General features: G+C 42.1%; 1 protein-coding gene across 3 annotated transcripts in view; it reads left to right on the forward strand.

Annotated features, from left to right (window-relative positions):
* MYO18B (myosin XVIIIB) overlaps positions 1-27,061 on the forward strand; it is an 861,659-nt gene that overhangs the window by 501,194 nt on the left and 333,404 nt on the right. For all 3 annotated transcript variants that reach the window (XM_077461361.1, XM_077461362.1, XM_077461363.1), the window contains 3 exons: positions 4,719-4,873; positions 19,409-19,532; positions 23,877-24,077. In XM_077461361.1, the coding sequence (XP_077317487.1) occupies positions 4,719-4,873; positions 19,409-19,532; positions 23,877-24,077 (480 nt within the window). The remainder of the gene's footprint in view (positions 1-4,718; positions 4,874-19,408; positions 19,533-23,876; positions 24,078-27,061) is intronic.

Consider the following 27,061-nt stretch of genomic DNA (forward strand, 5'->3'; position numbering starts at 1 on the left):
GCTTGACATTGCATCCCATTGCTGAGCCTGTCATCTACTAGAACCCCCAGGTCCTTTTCCATCCTTGATTCCCCCAGAGGTTCTCCCCCAGTGAGTAGATTGCATTCATATTTTTTCCACCCAAATGCATTATTTAAATTTTGTCCAAATTAAACCTCATTTGCCATGTAGTTGCCCACCCCATTAATTTGTTCAGATCTTCTTGCAAGGTTTCCACACCCTGATTAGCTTAGTATCATCTGTAAATACAGAGATTGTACTGTGTATCCCATCCTCCAGGTCATTTATGAACAGATTGAATAGGATTGGACACAGCACAGAACCCTGGGGGACCCCACTTTCCACACCTGACAATTCTGAATACTCCACATTAATCACTATCCTCTGAACTCGCCCTTGTAGCCAGTTTTCAATCCATGAACTCACCCTATGGTAGATGCCAATGGACCTTATTTTGTACAGTAAACATTTAGGGGAATTTGTGTCAAATGCTTTTGCAAAATCCAGATACAACATATCTATGGGCCTTCCTTTATCTAGAGAGCTCACCTCCTCATAGAACGTTAATAGATTGGTTTGGCAAGAACAATTCTTCAAGAATCCATGCTGATTACTGCTAATGATACCATTTTCTTTATTAAAATCTTGTATATAGTCCCTTATCAATAGTATTGCATACTATTGATATTAGGCTAACTCGTCTATTATTCCCAGGGATGTATTTTGGCCTTTTTTTTTAATATTTGTGCTACATTGGCTTTTCTCCAGTCAGCTGGTACCATTTCCATTAGTAGACTGGGATGAAACTAAGGGGAAAATAATATTGGGAGTGTGCTATAGGCCCCCTAACCTGTGGGAGGAGGGGGAGACAGACCTCCTATCACAATTTGGATTAGAAGCAAGGATGTGAAGTGTCATTGTAATGGGGGATTTTAATTATCCAGACATAGACTTGGCGGAGGGAACCGCACATTCGTCTAAGGCTCACCAGTTCCTAAATGTCTTGCAGGACAATTTCGTGGGTCAGATGGTAGACACACCAACTAGAAACAAAGTGTTACTAGACCTACTGATTACCAACAATACAGACCTGATCACGGATGTGGAAATTCAGGGAAATTTAGGAAACAGCGATCACAGGTCAATTCGCTTCACTATAAATCACACCAACTTCCCTAAACTACGAACCTTGCTAGAAAATATTAATTGGGGTAAAATCATAGGCACAAAGAACACAGAGGAGAGATGGGTTTGCTTTAAAGGCATTTTAAATAAGGTCAGTAGCCAGTGTATTCCATTGAGAAATAAATTGAAAAGAGCGAATAAAAGGTCTGGGTGGCTTAACTCCAATGTAAAAATGCATATAAAAGCAAAGGAGAAGGCCTTCAAAAAATACAAGGCTGAGGGATCATCATCAGCATTCAAACTTTACAAAGAATGCAACAAGAAATGTAAGGGTACAAATAGGGTAGCTAAGATAGAACACAAAAGACACATAGCGGAGGAGAGCAAAAACATCCCAAGAAAGTCTTTAAGTATATATAAGTAAAAAGGGGAGGACAGACCATATTGGACCCATAAAGAATGAGGAAGGAAATTTGGTTACAAAGAATGGTGATATGGTGAAGGTATTGAATTTATTCTTCTAATCAGTCTTCACAAGGGAGTTGGGGGGCTTTAGTAACCAAAACTGCAGTGTTTATCCTCTTGACACATCACAGGAAGCACCCTCATGGCTAACAGAGGACAGAATTAGAGACAGTCTTCACGAGGGAATCAGGGGGCTTCAGTAACCAAAACTGCTTTTGTTGACAAATGAGGTTTAATGTGAAAATATGTAAAATAATGCATTTGGGTGGCAAAAATATGAATGCAATCTTCTCACTGGGGGAGAACCTCTGGGTAAATCAAGGATGAAAAAAGACCTGGGGGTCCTAGTAAATGATAGGCCTAGCAACGGCATGCAATGCCAACCTGCTGCAAACAAAACAAACAGAATAGTGGCAGGCATTAAAAAGGAGATAAAACGATAATTCTCCCACTCAACAAGACTCTGGTCTGGCCGCACCTGGTGTATGCTGTCCATTTCTGGGCACCAGTCCTCAAGAAGGTTGTGTTGGAATTGGAGCAAGTACACAGAAGGCAACAAAATGAATAAAGGGACCGGAGGACATTAGTTATGTAGAAAGGTTACGAGCACTGAACTTATTATCTCTGGAGAAGAGACGCTTGAGAGGGGATATGATTTCAATTTACAAATACCATACTGGTGACCCCAGAATAGGGACAAAACTTTTCCATGAAAGGGAGTTTAACCAATAAAGCCCCGTCCATTTTCCAGCTAAAGGACCAAGCCCCTTTTTGCAATTCGGCACTGCGTCGCTTTAACTGACAATTGCACGGTCGTGCAACATGGCTCCGAAACAAAATTGACGTCCTATTTTTCCCACAAATAGAGCTTTCTTTTGGTGGTATTTTATCACCCCTGCATTTTTTATTTTTTGCCCTATAAACAAAAAAAGAGCGACAATTATGAAAAAAAACGCATTATTTTTTACATTTTGCTATAATAAATATCCCCCAAAAATATATAAAAAAAACATTTTCTTTCCTCAGTTCAGGCCGATATGTATTCTTCTACATATTTTTGGTAAAAAAAAATCGCAATAAGCATTTATTGATTGGTTTGCGCAAAAGTTATAGCGTCTACAAAATAGGGGATAGTTTTATGGCATTTTTATTAATAATTTTTAGGCGGCGATCAGCGATTTTTATTGTGACTGCGACATTATGGCAGACACGTTGGACAATTTTGACACATTTTTGGGACTATTGCCATTAATACAACAATTAGTGCAATTAAAAATGCACTGATTACCGTAAAAATGTCACTGACAGTGAAGGGGTTAACTACTAGGGGGCAGTGTAGGGGTTAAGTGTGTGTGTGTTTTTTTAACTGTAGGGGGCATGGCTTGGCATCTGATGTCACTGATTGTCTTTCCCTACAACTGGGAATAGACGATCAGTGACAGCCTCAGTAGGAAGCACGAGGAGAGGTAAGTGTAAACAAACTTCTTCAGCTCTGTGACCCGATCGTGTGACACCGGTGGCGATCGGGTCCATGGGTCCCGTGGCCACGGTCATGGAGCTCAGGACCGGGGTGCTGGCGGCACGCTCGCGACCCATGGCTGGGCACTTAAAGGGCAACGTACCTGTATGTGCTTGTGCCTAGCCATGCCATTCTGCCGACGTACATTGGCCTTAAGCGGTTAATAAGATACGTGGCCATGCATTACAATTAGAACAAAAGAGGTTTAACCTTAAACTGCGTAGAGTAAGAGTACTGTAAGAGTGGCAAGGATGTGGCATTCCCTTCCACAGGCTCTGGTTTCAGTGGGGAGCATTGATGGTTTCAAAAAACTATTGGATAAGCACCTGAATGACCACAACATACAGGGATATACAATGTAATACTGACATATAATCACACACTTGACTTGATGGACTTGTGTCTTTTTTCAACCTCACCTACTATGTAACTATATATGTAACTATGTACAGTCAAAGCTCATTTGGCTATACTTCTCCTATGGATCACAGGATTGCAGTTCGTTTTGCACTCCTGTGACCCATTTTCAGCAGAGAGCGGGCTGAAGTCCGCTCTCTGCTGACATTACAGAGTTGGTCCAGGCTTGGCATCATCACGATCATGGATTCAGGATCTGCCCAGATCCCTGGATCGACACCCGGTTCAGCCTCTTAGCGAACTAATGAGAGCCCGAGCTGGCTGCTCTAGCCCTTTCTTGGCCCAGTGCTCCAGTGAGCGAGGAGGGAGCAGAGAGCTGTGACTGACAGTCACCAGCTCTCTGTTCAGGGAGCTGTTAGATCTGAGTGATTGCCAGTGTTCGAGGGTTCAGTTACTGAATAACATTTATTTTATTTAAAGGTAGCGATGATCATGTACCAACAGACATCCCACACTGATTTTCTAGAACACAATGTCGAGAAAAAAAATCACCAGCAACCTTAATTATGGATTTGGAAAGTACAATTTGTGATTTTATTAAGGCCCTTCTCTCCTCCTGTATTCAGTAAAGCCGTGCAAACAAAAATGAATATACAAAATGCAGTAGCCAAGAACAAGCAGGAGAGCAGGGAAACACATTTGAATTGGTTACTTTTGGTTTCTGCATTATGCACACAGCTCTCATAGCTTAATAAGCCACCATGGCAAATGTTTAAACAGTACATCTCCTTAATTAATGAAAACAAGGCTAATTTATTGGTACTGTTCTTCTTTTTTTTTGCAGTATGCTTTGTAGACTTCTTCTGCAAAGACAGCATATTGTGTGATGTTTATCAAATGATTTTATGCAAAACCATATGCAGAAAATAAAATGCAAGAACACTTTCTAAGATTTATAGATTGCAACGACAATATCCTGTCGGAACCTGCCAGCATTTTTTGATTGCGTAAACTCTACTATTTCCATAATCATTACTTTGACTGGTGACTGATTTATAAAGGAGGTTTTCTTGTGTTTGTTTCTATTGTACAGGGTAATAAAACACAAAAAGGAGAAAAAAATGAATAGTACATTTGCTTGGGGGTTATATGTCCATTAAACAACAATTTCTTCTGTGAAAGTGTGCACCGGAGAGCATAAATTGTGGACTAAAATTACTGGTTTCATTCACGTTCTTCCTTCCTTTTACAGCTCAGTGATTTGCAGAGTGCATATGAGAGTGCCAGACGGGCAGCTCAGCAAGCAGCTAGAAAGTGTAAACACTTGACCTCTGACCTTGAGGACACTCGAGTCTTGATGGAAAACCAACAGATCCGAAACCATGAGCTGGAGAAAAGACAGAGAAAGTAAGAGAGAAACACAGATGACTCCAATTTAAGTTTTTTAAGATTTTGTTCCAACCCTTTCCCACTCTGATAAATTAAATTAGCTTTTATTGCTGACTTTAAAGGGGTTGTAAATCCTCGTGCTTTTTCACCTTAATGCATCCTATGCATTAAGGTGAAAAAACACCTGGCAGTTGCAAGCCCCCCCCCCCCAGTTTTACTTACCTGAGCCCCTTCATCTCCTCGGCGGGGACACGCTGTCCCTCTCATCCTCTTCTGGGGTCCCCCGGTGGCTCTCGCAGCTCCTCCCCGCATCAGATAACCCTCTAGGACAGGCTTTCTCAACCTTTTCAACACAGAGGAACCCTTGAAATAGTTCTCCAGTCTCGGGGAACCCCTGCTAAAAATTAGAAATGTACAACTCACAATACATTAGTGTGATGGTCAGTGGAAAGAATGGTCCCTACACTTGTGGTCATTGGGAGGAATTACCTCCTTACAGATAGCTAAAAAGATCAATGGTGTGAGTGGGAACTTACCTGAGAGGCAGAAATGGCCCAATTCTGAAGGAACCCCTAGCAACCTCTGGAGGAACCCTGGTTGAGAATCACTGCTCTAGGAGAAGCGTTCTCCTGAGGGGGTTACCTTGCGAGAGCGCTCCCGAGTCCAGCATTTGCGTTCATAGACACGAATGCCAGACTTGGCCGGCCCACCGGCACCTGCGTCATTGGATTAGATTAATAGCAGCGCAGCCATTGGCTCCCACTGCTGTCAATCAAATCCAATGACACGGGCATAAAACAGGTGTGAAAGTCAAAGGAAAAAAAAAAGGCATGCAGTAAATAAGTAATGGTCCTGTCATGTGATATTTATGGAACACGCTTAACTAGTAAACAACAGGACAAACTAGAAACAAAGAGTGACCTATTTAAACCCAAACATAACAAAGACATGCCTCCATCCCTGAGTATATATGGAAAAAAGAAAAAAAAAAGGAGAAAATGGATAAGGGACTTTACAGGTATGTTTTTGTAGATGATAAAATACCTAACTATGAATGAATTGTGTTATAATTGTTGTTATGGCAGCAACTAGCTGCCGTAACCCAGGTATCTTTTTCGGCCGGTGGTCCGGTTTCCGATAATAGTGGTCTCTGAGGTGGATTCACTGTGACATCACTTCTATCGGCGGTGCGAGAAGATCCCCCCTCCTGCTGCACTCTGGTGCCCTCCGCCTCTTACGGAGAAGTCGGCAGTGGCAGAGGCGATTGGATCCTGTCACGTCAGTGGCATGGAGATGAGTGAGGGGAAGATGGCCACCACCCGTCTCCATACCATTGCAGGGCGGAAGCAACATCAAAACATCACTTCCGCCCATAGCTCTTAAAGGGACATTTTTCTTTTTTTAAATTACACATTTTTTTTATTTCTTTTTTTTATTGCATTTTAGTGTAAATATGAGTTCTGTGGTCTTGGACAGGTACTCGGGTATTCAGATGGGCTGACAGGTGCTCAGGTACTTGGGTACTCAGATGGGCTGACAGGTGCTCAGGTACTCGGATACTCAGATGGACTGTGACAGGTACTCAGGTACTCAGATGGGCTGTGACATGTACTCGGGTAATCAGATGGGCTCACAGGTACTCAGGTACTCGGGTACTCAGATGGGCTGGGACAGGTACTCGTGTACTCAGATGGGCTGACAGGTACTCAGGTACTCGGGTACTCAAAAGGGCTGGGACAGGTACTCGGGTACTCAGATGGGCTGGGACAGGTACTCGGGTACTCAGATGGGCTGGGACAGGTACTCAGGTACTCGGGTACTTAGATGGGCTGACAGGTACTCAGGTACTCAGATGGGCTGACAGGTACTCGGGTACTCAGATGGGCTGTGATGGGTGATGACAGGTACTTTGATGGGTGGTGACAGGTCCTCTTTATTGGGGGGGTATTAGTGTGTGATTGGTGAACACTAGGCGGTAACAAGATGTTACCGCAATCTCCTCCTCACACACGATCAGTGTGTGAGGAGGAGAACCCGGTAACATCTCATTACCGCGGTTTGTTTACATTCTGTGACCGGCTGTGATTGGACACAGCCGGTCACGTGGTAAAGAGCCAATTTCATTGGCTCTTTACTGCGATCGGGGTTGGGCTGTGTCAGGGTGACAAGCCGCATCCCCGATCGGCGCTCTGCATGCGCGCTGTAACGGCACAGTACATGTGACCGGCTGTGATTGGACACGGCCGGTCACATGTATCGGGGGGTTGGATGGGGCTGGCAACCACACAGATTGGGGATGGGCTGTGTCCGAGGGACACACCTCATCCACGATCGCCGCGGGGGCCCGCAGTAGTGGTGAAATACCGAGGCCTTCATATGATGTCCACCCAGGATGGGAGATCCCATCTGTGGCCGTCATATGACTATGGCCGGGTATTGAAGTGGTTAAGGACGCGGTGCCCACCCACTCCTTAACAACCATGATAGTTATTGGTTGTTAAGGATGCCAGTGGCTACAATGGGCCCCTGAATTTACATATCTCGGGGTGAGGGTGGCCAGGGACCCTAGTAAGTATTATACACTAAATGTATTCCCCCTTCTCCGACTGCTGCGAGAGAGGTGCCGGTCCTGGTCTGGACTTCCGTTGAACTTGGTGGGACGCATAAATATTTTGAAGATGGTGCTTCTCCCCAAGTTTAATTATATATTTAGAAACTGTCCGGGATGGATTTTAGGCTCCTTTTTCCAGGAGGCGGACAAATGTATTGGCTCCTTTTTATGGAACGGCTCTGCCCCCAGGTTGGCCAAATCTACACTTCAGTCCCCAGTGAGGGTGGGAGGTCTTACCCTTCCCAATCTGCGAGTCTATTATTGGGCTGCTATGTTGGTCACTGTTTCCTGGTGGTTCGCGGCGTGGAATTCCAATGCGGCGGTGCGCTTGGAGGCAGCAATATTGGGTTCTATGCAGGACCTGCAGAGCCTGGTTTACAGGGGGGTTGGGGCATCTGCGGCTCTCCCTGGGCCGACAAAGGCCTCTCTTCGGGTGTGGAAGATGGCGGGGCGCAGGTACATACAGCCGGGTGGGTGGTCTCCGGCCCAGCCCCTTTGGAACAATCCTAACTTTCCCCATTTTAGGACAATTCCAGACCCGCAGGTCTGGGTGCAATTCGGTGTTAAAAACACTGGGGGATGTTATGCCTGCGGATACCCTGCTGACGTTTAATCAGCTGACCGCTCTCATGCGTTGCCCAGTTGGATGTTCTTTCGATATGCGCAGCTGCGTCATGCAGCTAGGGCTCAGTTCCCTGAACCCCCGACTCTGCGGACTAACCCGCTGGAGGAGCTGTTTGTGGGGGAAGGCCCCAAAAAACCCTTATCGGATGTATATCGGATTATATTCTCATAAATTAGACTCTGGGGCAAATGGAAGGAGGATATCCCATCCCTGGAGCGGGAGGATTGGGAGGAATGCTTGGAGAAGGGCCCCCAATTGGTCATTTCTGCGGGTGACAAACTTATCCAAACAAAATTTTTGCACAGGGTATATCACACCCCTGTGCGACTGACAAGAATCTACCCTGACAGGGATCCTCACTGTCCCAGATGTAGGGTGGAGCTTGGAACTTACCTTCATATGTTCTGGGACTGCTGCCGCTTGAATGGATACTGGTCTGAGGTATTTGATCACCTGAATACCCGGCTGGGGTTGGAGGTCCCCAGGACCCCTGAGATGGCATTATTGGGCATCCACTCAGATGAACATAAACCCTACCACACCAAGTTGCTGATCTCCTATCTACTTTTTTATGCCAAAAAAGAAATTATCTGTAAGTGGTTCTCATCTGCCCCTCCTAGTGTGACTATGTGGGAGAACAGTGTAAACAATATTTTGCCTCTGTATAAACTAACGTATCTCAATCGAGGTTGTCCGTGGAAATTTCACAAGGTCTGGCTCTCGTGGACCTCTGGATAGTCGATAAAGTCTGGGTGTAGAGGTCTTCTCCCCCCCCCAATTTTTTTTTCTCTTCTCCCCCCTCCCCCCCTTCCCCCTGGCCCACTGGGTTTTCCTATCTCTGAGCAGGATCTGTGTAGAGACCCTTAGGCCGCGTACACACGGGCGGACTGTCCGTCCAACTAAGTCCGTCAGACAATCCGACAGACAGTCCGTCCTACTTTTGAATGAACGGACTTGACCACACACGATGAACAGACAGTCCGCTGAAAGCTTGCGCGATGACGTGTACAGCACGTACGACGGGACTAGAAATACGACGTCCAATACACTGCAATGCAACCTTCGGCTGTGTAAATCCTTTCTGAGCATGCGCCATACTTAGTCCGTCCAACTTGCCTACTCACGAGCGGACTGTCCGCTGAAACCAAAGTTGGACGGCCAATATTACGGAAATTCCGAAAGACTTAGTCCGCCAGACTGTCCGCTGAAAAAGTCCGCTGAAGCCCACACACGAGCGGATTGTCCGCTGAAACACGTTTCAGCTGACCAAGTCCGTCAGACAGTCCGCCCGTGTGTACGCGGCCTTACGCTTGAATTTGTATCCTAACCTTGATGAGTAAAGTGTACCGATGTATGTAAATATGCTTTGCACCCTGATATATTCCGGCTGTGCTGGTAGTTTGACCCTCTGTCTTCTTCTCTTTTTATATTGTATATGTACGACTGACAATAAAGCACTCCTGTTGTTTAAAAAAAAAAAAAAGGATGCCAGTGGCTGCTTTCTCCTTAACAATCAGCTATTTACAGCTTGTGTTAAGGATGCTGGCTACCACCGGTGATAAATTACTGCAGGCTTTCACTACTAAAATTACTTCATAAAATATATAGTTAGTTAGTTTTAGTAGTGTTTCAAAAAACTTTTTGAAAAACGTTGTGTGGTATCTTACAGCATACTCAGATGCCCGCTTTGTAAATGAAGCTCAATATCCTTATTTTCCCAAAAAAATCCATTCACATCCTCTACTTAATGGACTTATAATCTATTTCAAATGTAATCATTTCTTATGCCGCGTACACACGATTGGAAATTCGGGCCAGCAAAAGAACGATGAGAGCTTTTCACTGGAAAATGCAACCGTGTGTAGGCTCCATCGAACTTATGCTGGTGGAATTTCAGCCAGCAAAAGATTAAGAGCATGTTCTCAATTTTCCAGACGGAATAAATTTTGATCGAATATTCCGATCATCTGTAGCAATTCCAACACGCAAAATTCCTGTGCATGCTCGGAAACAATTTGACCCATGCTCGGAAGCATTGAACTTCATTTTTTCAGCTTGTTGTAGTGTTGTACATCACCAGGCTCTTGATTGTCGGCATTTGGTGTGACCATGTGTAGCTAACACAAGCTTGAGTGGAATTCCATTGGAATTCTGTTGGAAAAACCAACCAAGGCTTTTCCACGAGAATTCCGATCGTGTGTACAGGGCATCACTGTGTGTATCTACCTCCTTGTGCCTTTCCAAGCCTCCTATTTTCCTCCTCATTTCTGGAAAAAGAATAAAGGTTAGTTGCAGTCATGTGCCCTGCTCTATGTGCACAACAAATCCCATAATCCATTGTCCTTAATCCATCTCAGGAGCGAGCAAGAGAGGATGGCTACCATCCTACTTATAGTCAGTCCTTGAAGAAAGCGCTGCGTGACTTGCACATGCGCAGTAGGAAACTGCCAGTGAAGTCTTCAGGTTTCACTTACTAGCAATGCCGGCACCTGCACCCAAAGCCGATGGATGGATCAGCTTGGGGTGCTAACATCGCAGGCTCCCTGGACAGGTTTAGTGTCCTTATATTAAAAGTCAGAAACTGCAGTATTTGTAGCTGCTGACTTAAAAAAAAAAAATCCCCAGCATGGAACTCCACTTTAAGAATACATACTTGAACAGCCTTTTTTTTTTTTTGCAAAGTTTAGTATCATGTTAAACAATCAGTTCATAGTAAGGTGTAGCTTCCAAAATGGCCTGAGGCTGTTGGTGGATTGCTTTTTAAAGATTTTGCAAGAAACATTTCTAATGATAGTTACAGTTAGTTCAGTGTTCCTGTCTCTCTATCACACAGAGGGATAGTAACTTTATAGATATTAATCTATTTGACGGTTACGTTTTCACAGCAGTCTTTCTGTTTCAGTCTGTTTATAGTTCATGCAGAAGAATTTCCCCAAGTAATAGCACATATTAAGACAGCATTACTCTGGTAGGAACTTAGAGAGATGGATGCTAGTTTCCAGGGTCACATTCCACACACTGTACCCAACCCAGCATGCAATTCACCCACAGGCTTTGCTTTCTCTGGAAACAGCCCCAGTGCTGCTCTAAAAGAATATGACTTATTCTTGGATCTTTATGTAGCACTGACCCCCGAAGGAGCGGCTGGTTTGGCTGGGGTTCCCGAGGTTGATGGCCCAATAACTGCAGAGACCAAAACTTGAATGCCTTTTGAGGAATTTTCATTTGCATAAAACGTTGAACAGAACACAGTCTCTACAGTTGGAAATAGAGGGTAAGGGTAGTAAAGCTCAGGTATTTGTATGGAAACTGCTGACACTTGAAATGTCTCTCTCTAGATGATTCAGGGAATAGCCATTTGCAACTGGATATTTCAACTACCGGATAAATCCCTGTTTGTGGATTTAGCAGCCAACAGGTGATTTAAGCTTAACAAAGTCTCTGCCACTTGATTGTAGAACTTTAAGTTAGCACAGGAACTTAGGTGTAACCGAAGGATAAAATTAGGAACTTTCTTACAGTACCAGTATCTTGCAGCCGGTCCGGCGATACCGTAAGAATGCAGATTCACTTGGTGTCCTTTCAGCTCAGCTTCCAGGCTCCTACCGAGCAGCCAGCCTCCTGCATGGCCTTCTTCTGAAGAGTCCTCCCCTGGTTGTGTTTTGAGTTGCTGGGCCTCTCCAAACCGGAGAGGGCACAGAACCACCTTGAAATCCTCCTTCCAGTTACTGTGCCTCGGACTAGCCAGACCCAAGACTCAGAAACGGATGAATCCACACCCCAGGCCATGAGGGCCTCTGGGGGCTGGTCAGGAGGACCAGGACCCTATAGTGGTTACGGCATAGCTGCATTCTCCCATCAACCATGGGCTCACAGAGTAGGACATACTCTTAAGGGAAATGTGGCTAACATCACCAAGCCTATCTAGGAAGGAGAACACTATCGCACAGCTTACATAGTGTCCTTACATTAGCTTCTCTTTACTCTGCCGAACAAGAAAAAATGTATTTATTGAGCAACTGACTCACACCAATTGATCCCTCCCACCTCCCCATGTGCTTTTCTCCCACCTCCCCATGTGCTTTTCTCCCAGTTGGAAGGTAGTTTCTCATATCAAAGATAGAATAGGCTGTTTCTACAAAACTCCTAAGGGAAACCCACAAAACCACTTAAAGGACCCCTTATATGCTGATTATGCTATCCCATGCAAAATCCTCCACAGATTTAATATAAGGTATTTGAGGCTAATTTACTAAAGTTAAGAATCTTCACACAATGTATTGTATGGATATTTTTAGTTTAATTATCCATTTATGTGAAATACTAATTTATGTTTACATATTTATCTGTAAATGATTGGATAATTGAATATTCACCCAATTTATTGTATGAAGATTCTCTACTCCTTTATTAAAACATCCGAGTTTTAATAAAGGTTTTCTTTATTAAAGTTTTCTGATCTGACTTTCCCATCAGATCAGACCCTATCCCAAAAGATCTCTGTTTGACAGGATCAGAATTTGACCTTCTGCCTTTACATTGAGTAATATATTTAGAGATCATTGAATCATTTTGAGAATCAACAATCCCTCGGGAGATCTGCAAATGGAAAAAATGCTGTGGAGGACTGAAAACCTCCAACCCGTTTGAATGTTCACTATTCCTATGTCTAGTAAATGCAGCAAAACATTCATTCTGTCTTAGCTAAACTAGACTACACTGCATCTCATAACATATTAAACAACTGTGACAGTATTTTTAGAAAAAAATTACGCAATTGCAAACCTAAAGTAAACTAATAGAATAATAAAAAATTTGAAAAGCTATATTCTTAACCACTTCCCACCCAGCCAATGCACATATACGGCCGGGTGGGAGCCGCCTACTCCTGATAGGACTTCAGGAACGTCATTCAGGAGTAGCGGGATCGCGCGCGCGCGCCCGCGCAGCGGCTCGATCCCGATGCGCCCGTGTCACCCGGACACGGCGCATCTCAGATCGGCAGGAGGGCTCTGTGATTGGCCCTCCTGATCACATGACGGCCGTGTCCAATCACGGCCGTCATGTGATGTAAACAAACAGCCGGTTGCTAGGCAATCGGCTCCTCCTCTCCTCACACAGAAGTCATCGCTGTGGAGAGGAGAGCAGATCGCTGCAGCCGGCTGCTGATCAGTGAGTATGAGCTGCTTTTTACAGCTTTTTACTCACTGATCACCAGTCTAGTGTACACAGTAAACACACCACACAGTAAACACATCACACAGTATAAACACAATGTCCCCACACATGTCCCCAAAACATACATGTCCCCAAATAATAAAAACACATGTCCCTAATAATAAAAACATGTCCCCCACATATGTCCCACTAAAATCACATGTCCCAATGATTATCTGCACACATATGTACGTGATCACCTGCACACATATGTACATGATCATTTGCGTACATATGTCCGTGATCACACAAACCAATTATTATACACTTAACGGATTTTTTTTTACCAAAAACATGTAGCAGAATACATTTTGGCTTAAATTTATGACAAAATTTGATTTTATTGGATTTTTATTGAAGTAGAAAAAAGAAAATATTGTTTTTTTTTTCCAAATTTCCGCTTTTTTGCGCTTATATCGCAAAAAATAAAAAACGGAGTCGTGAATAAATACCACCAAAATAAAGCTCTATTTGTGCGAACAAAATGATAAAAATTTCATTTGGGTACAGTGTAGCATGACCGCGCAATTGTCACTGAAAGCGCTAGAGCGCTGAAAGCTGAAAATTGGGCTGGGAAGGAAGGGGGCGAAAGTGCCCTGTATTGAAGTGGTTAAGCATACCCTTCTGAGATAGAAACATATCTGTAAAAATGTAGAACAGAATTTTCAGTTACCATGCTGATTCTAGTAAAAATATTCATGAAGTTTAACATTCAAAATCTGTCTTATAGATGTTGGCATAAGAAATCATTAGGTAAATTACACAGTTCTGTAGCTCAAATTATAATTAAAATCTTGAATATTCATAATGCATTATCTAAGTAATTATCAGAGACCTTAGTAATTTATTCAACTCTTAATTTTTGCCAAAAACTACAAAGATCCACTTTCTCAATTACTTTAAAACTCTACCTTTTATATGTAGGTTTTTAATTTTTTGCAGAGATACTTAAAGGGTCAATTTATCATAAAAGGAAATCTTGAGTCAATCAGTGGCTTCTTATATCTCATTGGGGATACAGTCCCTAATAGGAAAGAAGATGACTATCACTCATTACTGCTACAAATTCCAAACTTTTATTCTAAATACAAAAGGCAGTTGAGATAGCAGGGGGATTCACCATAGCCAGGTTTATTGTGAGAAATCAACATTTATTTCTGAACAAATGCTTTAAACAAATACAGATATGCTTTTACAATCAGTTAAACCTTTGTTTCTGTCTGTGACCCTGTTGGGGAAATTCACCTTCACGTTTGTATTCCTGTTGATTATTGAAAGAAAATAAAAAACAAACTCCAGCCAAACATATTTTGTTAGTATATGGAGAGGAAGGCAGAAACAGCATTTAAAGTATTAGAAGTAATGACCCTTTCTTACTTCTTCTATTATTTTTTGTCTGTGTCCCCATTGGGGAGATTTCCCATCACTTGCTGACAGGAATTGACTGGAGATTTCCCCAACAGGGACACATATAGCAATAAAAACCCAGCAAGAGGTCCTAACCCCTTACTGCACTATCCAAAACAAAATAAGACATTTGGACTTTAACAGTTTTCCAAAATTTTACAGTTGTTTCTAAGAGAGGCGCTTCATGTAATAATGGTCAGTTATTTTTTCCCCACACACTTTATTTATTTTTTGTGTTTCCAGGAGAGGGTGGAAGTGGGCAACGCTGTATCCTGGGCTAGGCTGACAAGGCCCAGGCCTAGGGTAGCACTTTGCAGGGGGGAAGCACTGAAAGAGTACCCACTGGCTTGTGCTACACAGTTAGTGGAGTGCCAGTCTTATGGGGTAGACTGGGCTGAGAGTCAAATTAGTCTCATAACCCTCTAGCTTCCGGTATGCGGGTGGCCAGTTTTGTTCAACTGTGGGGGGGGGGGGGGGGCGGGGGGGGCGCTGCATCTAATTTTGACTGTCCTATCATCCTGGACCACAAACCTTCCTCACTTTGCTATATGTTTTCTGCTGCACCATTGGCATGGTTATATCTTCTTCTTAGTCCTCTCCACAAAAGTATCATAAATTTGTGCTTAAAGTAGAACTATGGGCAACACTTTTTTCATTTTGAATATAGTAAGGGAGGGTTATAGCCTCTGCCAGTTTATTTTTTACCATCCCTGTCCCATTGCAGAGATTTCCCTTCACTTCCTGCCCCATAGCCAAACAGGAAGTGAGAAGAAATCTATGCAAATTAAGGGAATCCATTGCCCCCCCCAGACCCTCCCTCAGAACTGATGTCCCCACTCGAAAATTTCAGGGCAGGTCTTTAACAGCAACGGGTGTGGCCTTAACAGGAAGGGGTGAGTGATATTTAAATAAGGGGGTACATGAGTTTAGTCAGGCCTAGGGCAGCATAAAACCTAAATACACTACTGGAAGTGGGTGGGGGTGGGGGACTCTCCATAGTAGGGACACATAAACAGCATAAAAACTGACAAATATTTTAGCACTTCCCCACTTTATCAAAAATGAAAATAATTGGTTGGAGTTACATTTTACTGAGAATGATGGATATCAGTTTAACCACTTCAATACTAAAGGCGTCACATGACGCCCTTGACATTGAGTGGGAATATCAGAATGATGCCTGCAGCTACACGTCTCATCTCATGCTTTCCAGCCTGGAGGAGAGATGTGGGGTTTTATTGACCCCACATCTCTCTATAAAGAGGACCAGTCGCACACCATTCTCATTACAAGGGATGTTTACATTCCTTGTAATAGGAATAAAAGTGATAAAAAAAAGCAAAAATAAAGAAAATAAGTAAAAAAAAAAAGATAAAAGTTGCAATGGCCGCCATTTTATTCCCTAGAGTGTCTGCTAAAAAAATATATAATGTTTGGGGGTTCTGAGTAGTTTTCTAGCAAAAAAATATATGATTTTTACATGTAGGAGAGAAGTGCCAGAATAGTCCCAGTATTAAAGTGGTTAAATAAGCTGTTAATTCGCTCTAGTGTGTTTTTTGTAAGTTTTAGACTGCTTGAAAGTCTGTAAAGCCTACTAGTTAAAGCAAATGCTAATACTCCCTTTATCATCTGTATTAAATGTCTTCAAACTAAAGCTTGAAGGGAGATTCACAGTTTCCATGCCTTCAGTCCACACAATAACAAGCCAAACAACCCATGTAAAATGGGCCCTAAATGTTGGACCCAATTAGCTGATCATTCATAAGTGTATGTAAAGCCAATTTTTATAAGCTTTGGATAGTGTAGTCAATGGTAAAACTCCTCTGAGGTTTTTGTTGTCTGTGTTCATTTAGTAGATTTATCTTAATTTTTTTGTACCAAAAAGCCAACATTAAATTAAAGTAAATCCCTCCAAAGTATGGGGAATCCACCGTTAAACAGCTGTTACTGGAGCAAGTATACCCAATAAAAAAAATGGCCATCAATTCGTTTTTCATTGACAACTGTAGATTCTGGTTTGCTCTATCTTCTAGCTTACTAACAGTGGTCATCAGGACAAACAGAGAGGCCGTATCCACCTGGACATCAATAGCAAGCTAAAATTCTATACTCTAAAATTACAGCAAAAGTTTTGCTTTAGACTTTTCTTAAATTAAATGCAGAATCACACTTCCAAAACTGCCTATCCATTTTTAATGATAAAATTTGTCAATATGTTACGATTGGTGCAGCCTGGGCTGAGACAAACTACATGGATGGAAAATACCGTGTGGTCTAAATGCTTAGGGTAAATCCTATGACTTAAAGAACCGCTGAAGAATCCAAACCAGAACACTTAACGCATCACTTCTGAGAGACAGAAGAGAGCTCTAAGCGGCAAACAGACAACAAGAGCAGTGCGCAGACTAAGTGTATTGGGTATGTAAACATTTATTAAAGGAAGGCTAATAGAAACTTAAATAAAGTAAGACGAATGATGCTTATCATGGTTCTCAAAAGGATTCCCAGCTGGGGAGGAGACCAAGGAAACTGTCACAATGGATACACTGGATGTGATCTGGATGGTACCTGCAATAGCTAAGAGAGACAGCAAGGGGGCTCCAATCTAAGTGCAGAAAGGTAGAGAAGTAGACACAGAACAAAAAAATTGTCAACTCACAATGAGTTGATGATCTCATGCATTACAGTCATTGGTGCATCTGCAGCTGGAAGGAGGAGGTATCCAGGATCCTAAGATGGAGCTGCTGCTTTACGGAGTGGAGTGTGGTAGTTAGGATGACCAGGCAACCTCAGGACAGGAAGCAGAAAGCAGCACATGTAGATCGATGGAGCACAGGGGAGGATGGGAAGGGATGAAACAGGAAGCGATGTTAAAGGGAGTGGCAAAATATTGTTGAAATTTGAATGTTGCCAATCCCTGACATCACTACCTGTTTCATCACTTCCTGTCCTCGCCTGTACTCCATCGATTCCACATGTGTTGCTTCTGGTCCTGAGGTTGCCTGGTCATCCTAACTACCACGCGCCACTCCTTGAAGCAGCAGCTCCATCTTGGGATCCTGGATGACTCCTCCTCCAAGCTTCAGATGCACCAATGACTGTAATGCATGAGATCATCCACACACTGTAGGTTACCAATTATTTTGTGCTGTGTCCCCCTCTCTATATTGCTGCACTTAGATTGAGCCCCCCTTGCTGTCTCTTTTAGCTATTGCAGGAAGCATCCAGACCATATCCAGCGTATCCACTCTGACCATTTCCTTGGTGTCCTCCCCAGCTGGAAATCCTTTTGAAAACCATGATAAGCATGATTTGTATGACTTTATGTAATTTTTAATGGTCTGCCTCACAGTGGTCCAATCAGTCCCTTACTGTTTTTGATGAGGCAATGCACAGTAATGCACTACCTTGTGCTGTAGCAAGCCTGTTGGGCTGACATTCAAAATGAATGGCACAGCAATATGCTGAAATGTACATGGTGCTGCGCTAGGCACTGATGTGATCCCATCCTAGGTGACAGAATAAAAAAACTTTCATCTTGATTCTTTTAAATTGTCCAACACAGTTTCCTCTTCTTCAGTGTCTCCGCAATATTTCCATCTCTATCTGAACTGCTAACCCATCCAATCTCTAAAAATATGGAAAAATATGTTATGTTGCAGTTGAATGCCAAAACAAATTAGAACAATGTTCGTTATCTATTATTTATTTTTTAGACGTTTCATAAAGGTTTTGTGGTATTGAATGAGCTAAGAGGTCATACACAGGCTGAAGTCTTATTAGTAAACTGACAATGAAGTTTTCAATACAGAACTTTAAAACAGCTGACAAAGGCATTTTTACCGTTAAGCATTGCTAAAATATAACATTGTGCGATGTACAAACATTGTACTGGGGTTTTTTTCATAGCTTCAGCGTGCCTCTGGTTTATTTTACATTACTGCACTAAATTCTTAGCCATTTGTAGTGCTGCATTACAATAGAAGCATCTTCCCCTCTCTCGTTTTTTATAGTTGAATGAATAACTAATCTTCTTTTCTAGTAATCTTTGTAGTTGAGTATGTATGCCTGCTAGATACATTTGAATCCTCATTCTTGGCACAAAAAGTGTAATTTGACATGAAAAGACTAACAAGAAAGCGTCCCCAAAGCTTGGTAAATAGGTACACACTACATCCCTTTGATGTGCTATAGTATTGCTATGTGTTGCTGAGTTTGTATGACTGATGATTTGTATTCATATTTTTAGGTGTGTTAATCAGAGATATGAGGGAACACAAAAAAGAAAAACAGATTTAGGCATTTCTGGATAGTATTCACTGCTTCAAACTTGTAAATCAAGACCTGTTGGATATTGGTAACATTGCTTTAGGGAGGGCTGTGTAGGATTAAATGTAAGTAGTGTTCTTTAGAATAGAAATAGCTAATTTCTCAGATTTTCGTTACGTGATTTATGATGGTAGAATTTTGCCAACCTGGGATATTTTATCACTCTTTATGGTGAGAGAAGTGAAATTTCATCTTACAAATGCATTGGAAAGTAACTTAGAAAGTTGATGTTATCACTTCAGCCTTCTATCTTACCAGCTGCACATTTAATCTTAGATGAACACTTTCAGATCATGCATCTCATTTTGGAACTGTGTAAGAAAATGGGATAAAGGTAATTGGGCTTTTTTTTTCCCCTACACAGGTTTGATATGCAGCTAGCTCAGGCAATCGGAGAAGCAGCATTTGAAAAGAGCTTGCGTGAGAAAGTGACACAGGAGAATACATCCTGCCGATGGGAAGTGGGCAAACTACGTCAACAGCTAGAGGTGAGATTGTTGGCAGAATGCCTAGAAGGCACACCGAACATTAATTGAAAGAAAAATGTGTCTGTGTTACCCAAAGCAACCAATCAGCATTTTTATAGCTCAATACTATAATTTATCTACCTGTCTCCTCTCTTAATACTAATCAAAATGATTTCCATATCGATAATGTCACTTTTTTTTAATATCGAATCAAGATTTGATTTTAAGTAGACCAATTCTTTAGCAATATTTCAAACAATTAATTAAGTGTAAGCACAAGGGACTTTTAATTTCCCTGTCCCATGTGGGTCTCTTATTCTTTAAAAAAAACCTCATCAATTGCTAAATTTGGTATAGGTATAATCTCTCTGTGTTAAAAAAAAAAAAAGACTTCCAGCCCTAGTATAACTGGATTATGAAAATTGTGATGTAACTGAAAATAATTTAAATTATTTGCCTAATTCTAGAAGAAGGAAGTTTGGAGTGATACACAAGCAAACTCAATAGTCTAAATACCAAAATGGGAACAACAAAGGTTCAAAATATAGTGATAATTGTATATACAAATGTGTGAAAATTCCACTAATTGTTGATGCCAAGAAGGACTATTTTTTTTTTTCTTATTAAACAAGCTAAAGTTAGAAGTTGATTGGCATAGTTGCACCAGATTCTGTGTGCTCCAATGTTAGTACATCCCCCTTTATGTGTCATGCTTTGCCACGTGTTTTGGTAACACATGGAAAAAATAGGATTTTTATACTCACCATAAAATCCTTTTCTCTGTAATTCACCGAACGACACAGCTCCTCTCTTAGCCATTGGGTTATTATGCCCTATTACTAGGAGATACTAGGCATTAGTTGTAATACAACACTCAGAACTCTTGGTTCTGCCAAGGGTGCGGCCCCCTGGGCAACAACCCTCCAGCCTGCCATGCAGCCATCAGTACGTCAACAAGCAGTATAATGTAAAGATAAAAAGGAGGGGGCGGGTGCTGTGTCGGTCGGTGAATTAAAGAGAAAAGGATTTTACGGTGAGTACAAAAAATCCTATTTTCTCTTATATTCACCGACCGACACTGCTCCTCGCTTAGCCATAGGGACGTCCCCAAGCAGTGCCAAACAACATAGAAACTTCATCCACCATGGCAAGTGGGAACTAGTGTAACTTTACCAACAAAAAAAAACAGTGTGTGGAGAAATCCACCACAAAACCAGGGTACCCTCAACAGGAGTGACTATCCACAGCCACACCAAAAAACTGCGGAATGTAATGCAACAGCGCATTAACTTAACTGTACTTCCTTTTTTAATCGAAAAACCAGGAAAAAAGAAAATATATTGCATATTCAATTGCCACTATATGGCCGCCTGCAAAACTGTGTGGCCAAAACAGGCATCAGCCGATGCACTGACGTCTACCATGTAGAACTTGGTAAATGTGTGGACAGACGACCAGGTCGTCGCTTTACACACCTTCGCGACAGACGCTTGGTGTTGAAAGGCCCAAGACGTTTCGATTGCCCTTGTGGAGTGGGCCGTGACCAGAAAGGGGGGCACTTGCCCCTTCAAGGCGTAGGCTTGCACTACAATCTGTCTGATCCACCTGGAAATGGTGGCCGACGAGGCCGCCATCCCTTTCTTTGGACCAGCCACCGAAATAAACAATGACTCTGACTTGCGAATGGGAGCAGTGGCAGACAAATACACCTTAAGAGCCCGAGCCACGTCCAGAGCGTGAAGGGCTACCTCCTTAGGGTGTTTCGGCTTAGGACACACTTAGGAGAGATGGTAATACAATGTCCTCATTGATATGAAAAGCCGAGACCACTTTCGGCAGAAAAGACGGTTGCGGACGCAACACCACCTTATCCTTGTGGATAACCAGATAAGGCAACTTGCAGGACAATATATATATATTTTTCTTATAATAAATTAATAAAATATTTAACTATGCTTCAAACTAGCAGACATTTATCAGGGTCATCAATAAAGTGCAAAAGTGCAAATGAAATAATATCCTGAATTAAATGGCATATATGTTAAAAGAGACATAATAATTTTTCTACTGTGCAAAAAACAAATATAAAATATATATAAAACATGTGCAATACTGCAAAAAAATAAAATATGATATAAAGTGTAACTGCAAGTGATTCTAAAACTGTGCAACATACACAAAGAGTGAATAGTTCATAAAGTGACTTGTTATGGCAAAGAGAAAATTAAAATTAAATAAATGGAAGAACGGATAATTAAATAAAATATACTTTTAACAAACTAAGTGTAACAAGTTTTTAGTGCAATATTGGACGTTATTCCTTGGTCCAATGTGCAATAGTAGTGCAGGTGTGCAAGTGTTTCACTGGAACACTGTGTGCTGCTATCTTGACATTTTGGTGATACTGTGCCTTTAAGTGCAAAAAAGGTAGATCTTCAGTGTCACTGACACCCGTGGTTATAATGAATGATTATTAATCATTGGCGGTGAGTACACCACTGTGCAGGACATCAGCATGGCCTCACCGACACCTTCTAGGGGCATGAAAAACAGGATCCAGGACACAGCTAGCCATGCAACCCCCCCCCCCCCCAGGTGAGAACCCCTGCATAGCACACACACCGCTCAGCAGCCACATGCAGCATCCCCCACAGGGAGGGGGGAGGAAAGATAGGGACAGGGAGAGAAGAGAAGGAGATGAGGGACCCCCGAATTGACCTCCCAGGGAATGCCCAGCTGCTCAGCCCCGCCGAGGCAGGGAGAGCTGTACTTACCAGTCCTGAAGAGCTGGGAGACATTCCATCACAGAGCCACTCAATGATCAGTACAGGGTGGCTGCTGGCCCGGCATACTATGACGCAGACATCAGTAGCCCGGTCATATGTATGCCCCGGAGCATAAAGGCTCACGACCACCTCTGGAGCTGAGGTTTTGTCTTGGTCTGCCTAGCACGTAGCTGCGGCCTGCACACGCTCGATGGCTGGACTGGGGAGACTACAAGGATAAGAGTATACAGCCGGCTGTTGATAGTAGATCACAGGATCAATCTGCAGAAAAAGGCACGGACCGATGGGCCCGCAGGGTTCATAGGTCCTTATCCTTCACTAGGCAAAATAAAACTGATGGCTGCATGGCAGGCTGGAGGGTTGTTGCCCAAGGGACCGTCCCCTGGGTGGAACCAAGAGTTCTGCTAGTAATAGGGCATGACAACCCGATGGCTAAGAGAGGAGCTGTGTCGGTCGGTGAATATAAGAGAAAAAGCAATTAGTAGCAGTTTACTTACAGGTCCTTGAAAAATATATTATAGTAAGTGCATACTTTAGGATTCCTTAGTTGAATTGCTTGTGTTTTGGAGACTCCTGAGCTTAAAGTATGTTTCACTGGGTAGAAAACTACACAAACTGACAAAACAGTCTGACTGCCACATATGGGAGAAATCCTCACCACTGATTTATGTGCAGGAAAAAAATATTTTTTTTTACAGAAGAAAACCCCTTTAAATTAATTGGCTTCTCTGTAGCACAGATCAGGTAGGTGCATTTTACACTGTGCTTATTTATATTGGAGAAGCAGAGCAATTTTCTTGTCTGCTGAACTCAATCAGCTTTGCAATGGAAGAAATGAGGATTACTGTCCCCATCACATGTGCTTACGGGAGAATGATGAACATCCATTTTATAGCATTCATTTGTTTGTTTATTCTGATGCTGTGCTAATTCACAAAATGGACAAACGCAGCATTTCATTGCTCCAGTCTGACATGGCCCTAAAGCTGGCAATTTTCAGTCAATTTCAACCACTTTTATGCCTCTAGTAATCACAAATGTGATCACAAGTAATGACCAGAAACAATTAATCTACCACCCTTGAGTTAAATCAACCACCAGAATTTAGTTGACATGAAGTTAAAACTGGGCAATACATTGATAGCATTAATACAGTTTATTAAAATATTGAATTGATGTGGTATTGACACTGAAAACAATGACAATATCATTGTAAATGATCAGATTTTTTTGTTTCATTTAACTGGGTAAGATTTTATCCCAATTTCTGTGGTTTGCAATCTTTGTAAAGAAAATGTACTCACTCAAAGTGTCATGTGATCTTGGTGATCGTTGCATGTATGTATTTGTTCTGTTTGTTGAGTCTGACATCTTCATCTCTGCATGTACACTTTTTAGGCCTAAAATTACAAATGCAACAACTTGGCTATAATTTCAACATAAAAAGTTTAATGAAACGGAATACAGTAAAAACTGAAACTAATACCATCCCCTAATTACTTGTTGTTGAAATTTTAGTTAATAGTAGGCATCTGATTAAATAGCCTGTTATTTTTTAATTCTATATATTTTTTCACAGCAAAAGGAAAAGGAGACATTGAATTTATCAAAACAGCTGGAAGTGTTGGGGAACCAGATAAAAGAGCTTTCTTCTTCCAGTGGTCTGGATAGTAATTCTGTGGTTTCTCTGAAGAAGAAGGTATGGGAATTGGAATCCAGTGTTGCAGAACAAAACCAGCAGTTAATGGAGCAAGCAAATTCCATACAGCACCTTGAGCAGGTAATTTGGCAAATGCTTAACATGTTTGGTACCAGTAATGTTCTATTCACACCTGAGAAATTTGAAACACATTTCCTGAAGTTCTTCAAGGTTCCACACCAGATTTCCATTTTATTCTCTGGGTCCATTCACATGTGAGCGATGTGCACTTGCTTATTTTCCCAAAGAAGTAGATTCCTTATCATCTAATTTAACATATTACTACTAGTACCTTATGCTATACAGAAGTCTTTGATTTAGGAAGGTATTTTGAAGCTCATTGTTCTGAATGTTCTATGAGATATTCATCCATTGCTGTTATGAGTGTATTCCTTGGTTTTAATATTCTGTCATAACATTTAATGAGTCTTGTGTAAAGTTGTGTATGAGTAATTTTTCCTGAGGGTGAGAGAGCTCCTTAAAAGTCCCATACACTTTTATTTCTTCTTTTTTGATAAATTTGTTTTTTACTTACCTAAAGGTTAACTCCACTTTCATGGGAAAAAATAGTACATAAACAATGTGTACAGAACCCAGAAAAATCATTTCCTGCTTGTGTGATTAGCTCACTGATCTTCCCAGAAGTCTACACTAAGATACACGTCAGATTTCTGGTATCCCCTACAACAAAAAAAAAAAATTTTTGGTAAGATACCCCCAGTAGGACATTACATCAGAAGGGATGCAGAGCTTGCAATTTTTTTTATTAGAGCCCTAATTCTGCAGCAGCTGGTTGATAATAATGAAACCACTCCTGATAGACTCACTCAGCACAGAGGCACAGAGGAACAATAGAATAATAAATGGTAGGAATCTGCCGTAAAGTTTGTCAACATCCCTGCAATGTACATAGATCACTCGGGGGGAGGGGAATATTTTTTTAACCAACAAAAGTGGAGTTATGCTTTAACCACTTCAATACCAGGCACTCCCCCCCCCCCCCTTCTTGCCTATGCCAATTTTCAGCTACAGCGCTGTTGCATTTTGAAAGACAATTGTGCAGTCATGTTATGGAGAAAGAAGAAAAGTTGGGACTTTGAATGAGACACATGCCTCCATCCCTATGTATACATGAAAAGGAGGGGTTTTGAGACTTTAGATGAGGTGGGTAAATGAGGTCAAGGGATCAGTCACCATTATATAAAATCATTTTATTGATAAATAATAAAATAGTAACATGATAAATATCCAAGTATGGATTAGCAGTCACATTATATGTGTACTACGATTCATACATTGCGAACAGAGTAACAAGCCCAGGTGATACAGGGCAGATATTTTTTTGATAGGCGAGACACCCAATTAAAATGCACATAATTACAGAGCTTCTAAATAAAAGCCGACTGGTATAGGGACCTAGTAGGGGAAATAGTTGTTTGATGTCATAAGCCAAACAGGTTTCATGTATCAAAACAATCTTCAGGGGCAGTTTTGTACCAAAATCAAAAAAAAAGAGGATCAAATGAGTAAAAATTCAATGTGCATTGTTATAGGGAAGGTATGCATATAGGGGAGGGAAAAGGCTACTCATCCCCAATGGATACTCACATGTGAATAGTGTGTGAACCCCATGAGGTCCGTAGGCACAGGCCACCAAATGAGTCTAGTCTGGGAGCTGAGGAAGGAGCTCAAGGAGGGAAGGCCAGGTGCACAAAAAAGTCTCCATATACTGAGTGTCAGGTCACCTTGAGGCGAGGTGACAGATGCACACCGTAGGGATCAGCAGTGCACCGCAAAGTTGTGGACCCTACGGCTGACTGCTGCAGACAGGAGACAGGTCCCACCGGGGTTAGAGCGTAAGATTCCCTGGTGCGTGGAGTCTAAGAGCCAGCAGGTGTTCACCAGAGCCTTGAGTGTTGAGGATGGACTTGGCTGCAACTGGCTGCAGGTCGCGACCCCCAGGGTCCCCCAGCTCACACCCACAGTAGGCAACAGGAGGATAGGGATGGTGAGGGACAAAGCCAAGGTCGGGGCCACAAGCAGACAGAAATAGTCAGGGACACGCCAAAAGGTCAGGATCACAGGCAAACAGGAATAGTCAAAGACACGCCAAAGTCGGTAACGGAACAACAGAAGAGCACACGGCAGGTAACAGGAAGCTAAACACACAAAGGAATACACAATGGTTGATCAGCACTCTTGTCTTTCAGAGCACAGGTTAATATAAGGTTCCCTGATAGGGCCTGGGGTGGAGCCATGCTTAGAGGAGAGGTTATAAAAACCACCAGGTAAGCAAACAGGAAGATCACTGCATAACCATGACACTGAGTGTATCCACATGAGTGATGAATAGTGATGATAGTTCTATAATTAATTGGAGTAATAAAAAAATATGTGTAAAGTGTAACTAAGGAGTTACTAGAACCTAAAATTGCAAAAAGGAACATAAGTACCCGTGTGGTGAAATGTCTGAAATGAAAGAAAGTAAAGGAGAGGAAGAAAAATAAAAAGATGAAAAAAGGGGAAAAGGAAAATGAAAGAGAAAAGAGAAAGGAAACAAAAAAAGGATAGAAGAAAATATATCATGACTGAGGTGAACAAAGAAAATGGATGGCAATAAAAACATAAGTGGAGATGTGAATGATCTGGGAAAAAAACCCTTACCTATAAATAGTAGGTGATGGCGCGGCATGTAACACTGTACCCAAACACAATTTTTATTATTTTATAACCACAAATTTGGTTTATTTTGGTTGTATTTGATCACTTCTGCGTTTTTTTCCCGCTATAAACAAAAAAAGACCCACAATTTTCAAAAAAAAAACTGATGGGCACTGATAGGTGGCACTGATGGGCACAGGTAGGTGGCACTGGATGGGCACTACTGATGAGAAGCTACTGACAGGCATGACTGATTGGCATCTGAAGGGCACTGACAGACATTACTGATGGGGCACTGATTGGCACTTTTATGGGCACTGATTGGCACTGTTGTGGGCACTGATTGCCACTTTTATGGGCACTGGCAGGCATTTATTATGTGGCACAGGCTGGCAGGTGATGGG

This window comes from Lithobates pipiens, unplaced genomic scaffold (genome assembly GCF_037356315.1).
Source record: "Lithobates pipiens isolate NorthernLeopardFrog02 unplaced genomic scaffold, aLitPip1_a1.2 Scaffold_3, whole genome shotgun sequence".
In the NCBI taxonomy this organism is placed as follows: domain Eukaryota; kingdom Metazoa; phylum Chordata; class Amphibia; order Anura; family Ranidae; genus Lithobates; species Lithobates pipiens.